Source organism: Pteropus medius, unplaced genomic scaffold (genome assembly GCF_902729225.1).
Source record: "Pteropus medius unplaced genomic scaffold, Ma_sr-lr_union100, whole genome shotgun sequence".
NCBI lineage: Eukaryota > Metazoa > Chordata > Mammalia > Chiroptera > Pteropodidae > Pteropus > Pteropus medius.
Window position 1 is genome coordinate 22,629,471 of NW_024352787.1, and position 9,885 is coordinate 22,639,355.

A 9,885-nucleotide genomic window follows, 5' to 3' on the forward strand; every position below is an offset into this window, starting at 1 on the left:
TAAGCAGCAATTTTTCTACCTTATCCTAAGGTATGGACAGGAGGAAGCAAGAAGAAAGTCTACACATGCCCCATCCAATGAGAATATTTGGCTAAAAGTAGGACTTTCAGGCAATCCTAATCTCTCAGATCTTTTTGAATTCCCTTATTAAGTTAACTTATGCTCAATGTACTTGGGTGTTAATTGTCAGTATTCGTGTTCTAATAATTTGGAAAAATATATAGGTCTGCATCCATCAAAATGAATTAGATACAAAATTATGTCACTACTCATGATGCCCATGCACCATCTATGCTACATAAGAGAGTTCTGAAATGTTTTGCTTCAGTTCAACCACTTGTAATCACCACATATTTTGTTTTTGGTGAACATAAGCTTGGTGACACTGAGAGACAAATTTGTAATTTATTATTTGGTTTCAGTTGCTGACCTATGTGGAATTAAGTGATCTTGTGGCTGAATCATGGGCATTAAACATATGCACCTGTCACGGATCCTTATTAAGGGTTCTTATGACAAAATATATATTAAGTTTGGTAGTGCTTGCCTTAAATGCTTACTACTTAATCCCTATTGATACAGTCCAGGAGGAAAGGGATGGAAGAAAACTGTTCAGTATGTCTGCCAAGTGCTGGTCCTTTGTTAACACATTCCATTGACCTATGGGCACAGCCTGAGAGATCAGTTCTGTGGCCCCTGTGGTACAGATGAGGAAACTGCTCAGCAAGGTGGAGTGATCTGTCCAAAGTCAAATAGCAAGTCAGGATTTGAACCCAGATCAACCTGACAAAGTCCTGCCCTGGCTTCTTTATTTGTCTGGGTCATTTCCTTGGGCATAAGCATTACGAAGATCCCTTACAAAGATCCCTTCATCGTCCTTGCTCATTTTCCATTTCATCATCAATGAAATCATGCCATATTTGGAAGTTGGGTGGAAGTACAACAAGATCTGTGTGTGAACCCTTTCAAGACACATACCCAAGTGTTGTCCTTAAATGGAATGCCAGCTGTCAGATTTTTCTAGACATCCTGACAAAATGCACAGAAGAGTGAAGTAAAGATTATCAACTGGGGAATTAAAGTTTCTGTGAAAGACACAGCAGAGCTGCTCTGCACCATTCAGCACCTCAGTCTGTGGGACAAGAGTGCAATGGCAAGGGAGGTGACATAGGCCAGGTGGTCCCAGAGGACCCCTGTACAGACATGTGGGTTCTGTTCTCTGCCCTGTATAGACTAGCTATGTGACAGTGGGTAACTTACTTCGAAACTCTCTGAGACTTATTTTCCTTATCTAATGCAAAGATTGGACAACAATGGTCATATCTAGATTCAAAATTTTCTAGGCTCAGTGGAAGGTCAGAAAGACTCTGTGGCCAAATCCAAGGTCTTCAGCTCAGCTATCTCTGCCGAAGTCACAATGTTACTGTCTGGCTGTCAAATACACACCTGGATGGAGAGACTTGACTCATCACCTGGTCATGCACACTGGGAACTTCATGCCCATCCAAATGAAAAGGGCATGATATGTCATCTACACCATCTGTTCCCAGCTCTCCTAGTGCTGTGCCTTTCCTGAAATAAAACCTGTTCTCCTTGGGTAGCTGTAGATTAAGGTGTAGCTGAGGTCCATGGCAGGCAGTGAGACAGGAGACAGTTTCCAAAGGAATTTGGGGCTTCAGGAGACCTGGAGAGCTATTTTTGATAAATCCACACAATGGTTAAGAACTCCAACTCTGTATTCGGGATGGGGTTGGCTTAAAATCCTGTCTCACCACATAATAGGTCACTCAAGTTAGGCAATTAAATAAATATTAAAAGTCTAGTTTTCTTCATCTGCCAAGTGGGAATCATATAATTAAAGACATGGTTATTATGAGGATTAAATGAAGTAACACATGACAGTATTTAGTACAAAGCTTAACATATTAGTAAGCATTAAAAACAAACAAACAAACAAACAAAAAAACAAAACTAGCCAGTCCCTAGCCCCAGTTCTCCTCTTACTGTTATTTTTTTACCTGGAGACATTGCGGAATATGTACTGCTGGAACATATTTGAAGGATGGGGTAGGGACCATATTTATAGGGACTGAACCATCCTCTTGACATATTCATTCCTAAAATCAAGTCCTTGCCAAAGTTGGCATTACCAAAAGTACTGGTCAATACGCTGTGTTTTAAGTCACAGAAACTCAGCCCAGGCCCCCTTAAACTAAAAATCACTGGCTCAAATAATAGAAGTCAAAGGGACGAACTTGGCTGACCTGGACCCAAAAAGCTCAAGCAACATTCTCTCCCCATCCCGACCTTGCTCTCTCGCTCTTACTCTCCTTCTCTCTTCCCTTCTTTCCTCTCTGTTGGCTTCATTCTTGGGAAGGCTCTCTCTCCCCAAAGTAATAGGATTCTCTCTCTCGAGGTTCATCTCTATTCCAAGAAGGAGGCTCCTATCAAACCTGCTTGGCCCGTGTGCCTAATGCTGGACCAAGCCAAGAGTTTGGGGTACTCTACCTGGCCAGTCTGGTTTGTTACATTGGAAAGGTAAAGCTCTGAATTGAGAGTTCTGCTAGGTAGAGAGGTACAAATCTGCAAACCAAAGATGAATTTTGTTATAAAAAGGGGAAGGACTTCTGGAAAGGCCACAACAATGCCTGACCACTACATCAAAGATATATAGTGGGACACGGCTCTCTGATGTCTAAAAACCCAATATGATTTTGTGGTTGGGAAGGGACCAGCTCCCACCCCCTTGTGGAGGTGGCTCCTCTTCCTCTTAATGAAAGCATCATAACACATACTAAGGACCACATCCTCTACCTCCACCTCCACCTTCAGGTCTTACTTGGGTGCCTGGGTGTTTTTGATATCACTGATATATAGAAAAATCTCTTTCGAAAGCTCTTAATTAGTTCCACTTTAGGCTATGGAAATATCCAGTTTCATAGAATCAAAAAAATGTTAGACCTGGAAGGATCACAGAGCAATAATAACTCCCAGACCTAGTAGCTCTGGCTTATTATGAGAATCACCTAAGCTGGGTTTTGTATTGTTTTAACCTTTCTGAGTCCCAAATTTTGTGCCAGAAATATCACTTATGTAGGTCTATGCTGGGGCAATTTATCAGAATTATTATGATTCTGATTGCCTCATTTGGGAGTCCGCGCCTCTGAAGATATGCAGCCCTATTTCTAAATATCAAGACTGAAGCCAGAGGGAACACATTATATCCAGGGTCACCCAGCTAGTTAGTGGCAAAATCTATATAGACGCCTGTCTCCAGGAGAAAATCCAAGAGACTTCCCTGTCATTTGCTGAGTAGAGCAGTGTGAATCTGTGTTAAAATAATGAGAAGGAAGAGCCTGCCCTGGAGCTCACAAATCCAGGTCCTGCAGTGGCAGCCAGGGCTGTCAGTGTTTGGGGCCTGCTAACAAGCTTTCAGGAAAACAGGAAACCCCACTTCTATGTCCTCCTGTGTCAACCTTCCCCAGCTCACATTTCATTCTCTTGTACTTTCTGGGTTCCTTCTGTGTCAGGTACTATGCTAGAAAGAGAGCTCAAGACCTGCTGGGAAGAGAGACAGAAAAGATCGCCCTCAGCATTGCCCTTTCAGTGTTCAGTAAGATCCAAAAAGGAATCGTTTCCTCAAAAAGTTAAACATGTAGAGTGACTATATGGCCCAGTGATTTGACTCTCAGATTAGTACTCAAGAGAACTAAAAACATGTCCACACAAAAACTTGTACAGGAATGTTCATAGTAACATTATTCATAAGAGCCAAAAATATATAAACAACCCAAATATCCATCAACTGGTGAATAGATAAACAAAATGTGGTACATCCATTTAGTTGAATATGATTCAGCCATAAAAAGGAATGAAGTACTGCTACGTGCTACAGCATGAATGAACCTGGAAAAGATTGTGCCAAGTTAAAGAAGCCAGGCACAAAAGGCTACATATTGTATGATTCCATTTATATACAATGCCCAGCATAAGCAAATCCAGAGAGTAGATTAGTGATTGCCAGTGGGTGGGGAGAGGGAGGAATGAGGAGTGGCTTTTTTAGAGTGGAATTGCGTAGTGGTTTCACGACTTTGTGAATGTACTAAATGCCACCGAATCGTACATTCTAAAAGGGTGAATTTTATGGTAAGTGGATTCTATCTCAATTAAAAATAAATATCAACAGCTAGACCATTTAAAAAATAAAAGCATCAGGCCTTTGAAGCCTCATGAGACACTAAAGTTTGGGTCAGGCCCAGAACTAACGAGGTGGAAGGTCAGGGATACCTCTAGCTGAGGGAATGGTGTGAACCGTGCCACAGTCTCACATAAAGAACAGCCAGGAGACCTGCTTGGCTGAGACAGGTTGCTGGGGAGGGGAAGTGTGGTGGTCTAGGAGAAGAGTGAGAAAGGAATAGAAGGTGATCTGTGGCCTTACCCACTGAGCTTAGGAGCTGGAAGGAACAGAACAGTGCTCCTCCCAGCAGCAGAGGACTTTGCAGGAACATCGCAGGGCGTGGTGATGCATTATATGCACTGCTTTAGGAAGGTGAGTTTAGCTGTAGTTCAGGATGAATTAATGAGGGAAAGGACCAGAGCAAAGGTTTGGAATCATCCTCTGTATTCTCAGCCCTGTGCTGGAGGCTGCAAGGAATAGGAGAAAAACAAACAGGGCTTTCCTCCTGCCCTCTGGGGATGCAAGAAGGAAAACTTGCATTTCTCTAGCAAGTCACAGTTGGACATAGCTTTCACTTCTTTTTTTTTTTTATTTGCTCATTGATCTTTGAAAGAATTCTTGAGATTAGCAGAAGAATTACTATTAGGTCCTTTTACAGAGTGAGAAACTGAGGCTCAGAGAAGTTCAGTCACTTGCCCAGGGTTGCTCCTAAGTGGCAGTTGAAAGAAGAAACCAGATCTCAACCCACAGTTCATCCTAGGCTGACTTATATTCTTGTTGGGGAAACAAAGTATAGACATAGAGAATAAATAAATATACAAAAATATAGTGCAACGCAAATATGTGATAGCCAAAGACAGGTCTTAAATTATTCTCAACAAACACATTGATTAGTTCTGGGTTATACTCTGCCAACCACATCAAGTGTTCAAAGTCTCTTTTCTTCAGTTCTTTCTGTTGTGGAACCTTGTACTGCCAAGGAAAAGATCAAGAAGAGAGAGTTTGTGCAGAAGTTTTGAACCTGTGTATTAAATAAGACCTGGGCACAAATCCCACCTCCACCGTTTGCCAAATGACTTGGAACTTCACCTCTTGGAGCTTCAGGTCCCTCTCCTTTCAAATGAGGATCACACACCCAGCTCACAAAGGACTGCTGCTCTGTAGTTCTGTGACTACTTACATAGAGCACATAACGAGTACCCACACACACTGAGGTTTTTAAAAGGTTTAAAAAGGTAATTCATTCATTGGGCACAGTCTTGCAGTACCATCTTATGTCCTTAATCTTCACAGCAAGGTAGATCTTATTACCTCCATTTTATAAGTGAGGATATTGAGGCCCAGGAAATTAGCTTGCCCAAAGTTACACAGCTAGGATGTGAGATAATCAAGATTCACATTTGAATCTGGCTCTGAAGTTCTTACTTTTTCACTCTGCCACACAACTCATGGTGACATCAGAAATGGAAATAAAGGATTCATTAAGGCACAGAATCTGAATTACGGGCAAATGATGACCTGTTTCAGAGCCACCTAGAAATGAGCTGGCAGCTCCACTCCGCTTACAGAACTTTAGTCTGGCTTCAGATTTGCATGGCCTCAGATGCAAACTGTTAGGTCTCCAGGCCTCTCCTCTTTTATCTCTCCCCTCCTGCTACTTAAGGATTTTTAGATCAAAGGGGCAGCCTCAGTCCTGGGGATAATCCTGTTGCCTGTAACCTTTTTTCCTGAATGTCCTTCACAAAAAAGGGCTTCAGCAAAAACTTTCCCCCTGAGCCCAATCACACAACTGTTCTTTTCCTTAAGCCTTTGCCAGCCCTCAGGATGAAAAGGTAGATGACTACCTTCAGAAGCATTTTTATGCTGAGGAGCTTCTCAGAATAAATTAGCCAGTCCTCAGAAAGTGTTAGATACACTACTTTCACATCCATATCTTATATCTGCTTCAGTCCTTTCCTTCTCAAATGCCACCTCCTTTTTCCTTCCTGAGGGCTGGCATCTTTTTACATTTGCCCATCCTGGGGGGAGGCACATCTCTGCACAAAAGAATTTTCTTCCTCCAGCTAAAAACCTATAAGATTTTAAAATCCAGACATGATCAGCAAATAAAGAACTGGCCAAAAATACTTTCGATCATCAAGGGAAGCAGAAGCCCAGGGGATTCAGAAGAATTAAAGATAACAAGACAAGACCTAAGAGATGATGGCAGAAATAACCAACAAGTATTGGTGAAGGAGCTGAGACCTGCGCCGGGGACCTGTGTCTGTGAAGTGTGGCTTGCTGGAGAAACTCCCGGGTCTGTGTAATCTTTAGAGGCCCCTTTACAAGCCCCTGAGACCCCTTCTCTTAGGGAAAGTTCTATTTGCCTTTGGACACATCGGCCAGACTCCTACTGCTTTCCTGTTATTTCCAGGGATCTAGAGGAGCCACAGATGTCAAAGGGGAAAGGTACTTGAAATTGAATGATTTTTAGGTTCTCTAAAGGTGTGTCTAGCAGAAGGACCCTTTTTAAAATGGAAGGTAACCTGAAAGTATTCTCTGTCTTAACATTGGGTTTCTTAACATCTGAATATAAAGAACCAGCTTCCCCAATACTTAAAGTCCTTAACACGTGTGCACTGCTGCCCCCAACACACACACACACACACACACACACACACACACACACACACACCCCTCCTGTCCCCAGCAACTCAAACTCAGATTCTCACACACCCAGACATACTATATCAAAACCTGGGAGGGGCCCAGCCCCTACTTACCTAGAGAGCTTATTAAATCACAAATGCCTGGCCTCCACTCCCGGATATTTTGATTCAGTATTTGTGCAATGGGGGCCTGAGAATTCACATTTATATCAAAAGCCCACATGGTACTGATGCTGCTGGTTCAGTGAGAAGCTATGGTGTAGGTAGCCTCCCAGCTGCCTCCAGGGCACAGATTTCTTCCATAAACTAAGTGGCAAACTGTGTAAATATCACTGCAGGACCAGGACCAGGAGGGGAGGAGGCATAGACAAGGAGGAGGAAGAGCAGGAAAAGAAATCTGGCCTGAGAGGCAATGCCTGAAAAAGAGACGTTCTTTCTCAGCACACTCTATCAAAGCTTTTTACTTGTTATTTACATTTCCCACTAATTAAGTCCATAACCCACTAATTAAGGCCTGTGACTGAGACCCACTATGGTGTCACATGCGCATTATAAATGGGAGTACAAGACCTGGCCCAACAAAAGGATTAAGAGAACGCAACCCTGGGACCCAAGGTCGGAGCCCTGGGGCTGCAGGAGCTGGGGACACCCTGCCTCGGGAAGGTCTGAGCAGGTTTTGTGCTTGTCTGCTTCACACTGGTCTCGCCCACAGGTCACGTGGTCCCCACTTCCCAGACTTCAGCACACATGTACCAGGATCACCTAAACACAGATCACTGGCCCCACTCCCAGAGTCTCTGATTCAGTAGATCTGGGGTGGGGTCCCGCCTGAGAATCTGCATTTTAAACACACTTGTGTGATATGGATGCTGCTTGCCCAGGAACCCCTCTCTACAACCACTTGTGGGCACATCTGAAATAACTCCAGAGGTAGCCGAGAGTCATTTGTACCAGCAGCCACCCAAGTACAATGGCTGTAACTCTACTGTATCTGAAAGTTTATACCTTACTCTGAACATTACAGCTGTCATGTCTTTGTTGTAGAAGTTTCACCATTTCACACATGATGTTCCGTCTCCTCTGAGAGCTGTCCCAGAAATGCTTGTCAGCCTGACTTGACCAGTCTGCATCCTATGGACTGGGCTCCGGGCTTACTGGACTCTGGGCTTGTTGAAGAAGAGGTGCAGCCTGTCTCACGGTGTCATTTCTCTCTTCTCTCCCCTCAACCCCTCATGTCTCTTTGCCCTGTGTTCCCCCACCCCCAGTGCATTCCCAGAAACAGAACAGACAGACCTGCGTCCGGAAGAGCCTCATCTGCGCCTTCGCCATGGCCTTCATCATAAGCGTCATGCTGATTGCTGCCAACCAGATCCTGCGCAGCGGCATGGAGTAGCAGCCTCCCGCCACCACGCTGCTACGTTCCCGGCTCACCGCGCATGCGCATGCCCTGCAGGCAGACTTCCTCCTCAAACGCAGATCAGGACCATGCAGTGGCACAGTTCAGTGAAGAACCCGAGGTTGCAGTGCAACTGGCGTTGCAAATCCACTTCATCTCCTTGGCAGGGACACAAAAGGGCTGTCTTAAATGCTTTAATGGTTTTGTTTTCTAATGCAATAAATAGCCCTGCAGGAACTCTGAAGAGAAACTTCATTTTCATCTCGGAATTCCAGTGGCCAACCAGGCTGGTGGTGTAAGAGAGCAAAAGAGCGGTATGAACATGCAGTCACCTCCACACCCCATTCTTTCAACCCAGGGGACAACTGTTGACCCACGAGGGCAACCCTCAGTCCCAAGGGACTGATTTTGGGGTTGCTGCAAAAGAGGGGGCTCTCCATCTGGCCCTGGCCTCCTTCCTCCACCCAGTGTATATCCCCAAGGAGTGAAGGCAAAGCCATTGGATGGGGTGCAGCACCTGGCGGCCTGCAGCTGCCCCCCTTCGCTTCCGTTCTTACTGCCTTTTCTACAGGACTCTTGTTGGCAGAGTTGGGGAGCTCTCTGTTTCCATCTGCACTTGGCTTTCTGTTCCTAGAGCCCATCGCGCACCAGCATTTTGGAATCTGCAGAGAGCATTCCTCCCAGCTTTGCTGCCTGTGCTGCCATTAGAGAAAAAAGAAGCATACTCGTGGGCATCTCTATAACATAGACACGTAGAAAGACATATATTTGGCTTGAGTGTGACATCATTCTTTCCTAATCTCTTACTCCTGATATAAGCTTGTCCTCTAACATGCATCCCTGCCTCTTTTGAACAGGAGAGGTAGTTTGGGGGACCCGGGACTGAGACTGGTGGTGAGGAGGTATTGCAGCCCACACCCCAGTCGTCCACAGTCGTGGAGCCCGAATACATCTCCATGCCAGAAGACTTCTGTAAGTTAAGGTTCTCGTGCATCTTACCTTTTTCTCATCTTACAGTTTGCTTTGTTAGTTAGTCTTCCCCAGATAAAAAGAGAAATACAGTCCAGAGCGGACAAATGGAAAATCAAGCTACTGTATTTTACATAAAATCTTCCGGCATACAGATCCTGCAACTGACTCATTTCCATGAGGAAAAAAAAAAGATGTTAATAAGCTTAGCCAACTGGACAGGTAGTTTACCTCTGCCTGAAGAATACTTCCATTGGGGAAGAGAACTGAATCCAGTAGTCTGTTTTCAACAGCATTTCAAGTCTGTAATTTCCTGACTTTTCTTAGATGTCATATCAGCCACCACTGTTAATTCAAGCTTGCATAGTCTGATTAGCCAATAATCTTTTAATGTACTATTTCCCTTTGTACTTTTCCAAGCTCAGGTCTTTATTTCTGTAATGGAATTGTCTTGCTCCTCTTTCCTTCCATTGCATCCAAAAGCTACATGCTTTCCCTCTCTCCCTTTCCCCTTTTCTTCCAATATCGAGGCACCAGAACTTTCCTCTCTCATTGCAGCTGGTAGGATTTTGATGTGGTGTGTGTTCCTGAACCTCTCCTCAAGCCTCCCTTTCTTCTCAGTTTTCTCCTGGCTGCCTTCTCAGACTTGGAGCATCCAAGGTCTAAGTTTAGGGTCTTCTTCCAATTCACCTCTG

General features: G+C 44.3%; 1 protein-coding gene across 1 annotated transcript in view; it reads left to right on the forward strand.

Annotated features, from left to right (window-relative positions):
• CALN1 (calneuron 1) overlaps positions 1-8,457 on the forward strand; it is a 409,688-nt gene extending 401,231 nt beyond the window's left edge. Inside the window, exon 6 of the mRNA XM_039849137.1 lies at positions 8,091-8,457. Within this exon, the coding sequence (XP_039705071.1) occupies positions 8,091-8,218 (128 nt within the window). The 3' untranslated portion in view covers positions 8,219-8,457. The remainder of the gene's footprint in view (positions 1-8,090) is intronic.
• Positions 8,458-9,885: the final 1,428 nt, after the last annotated feature.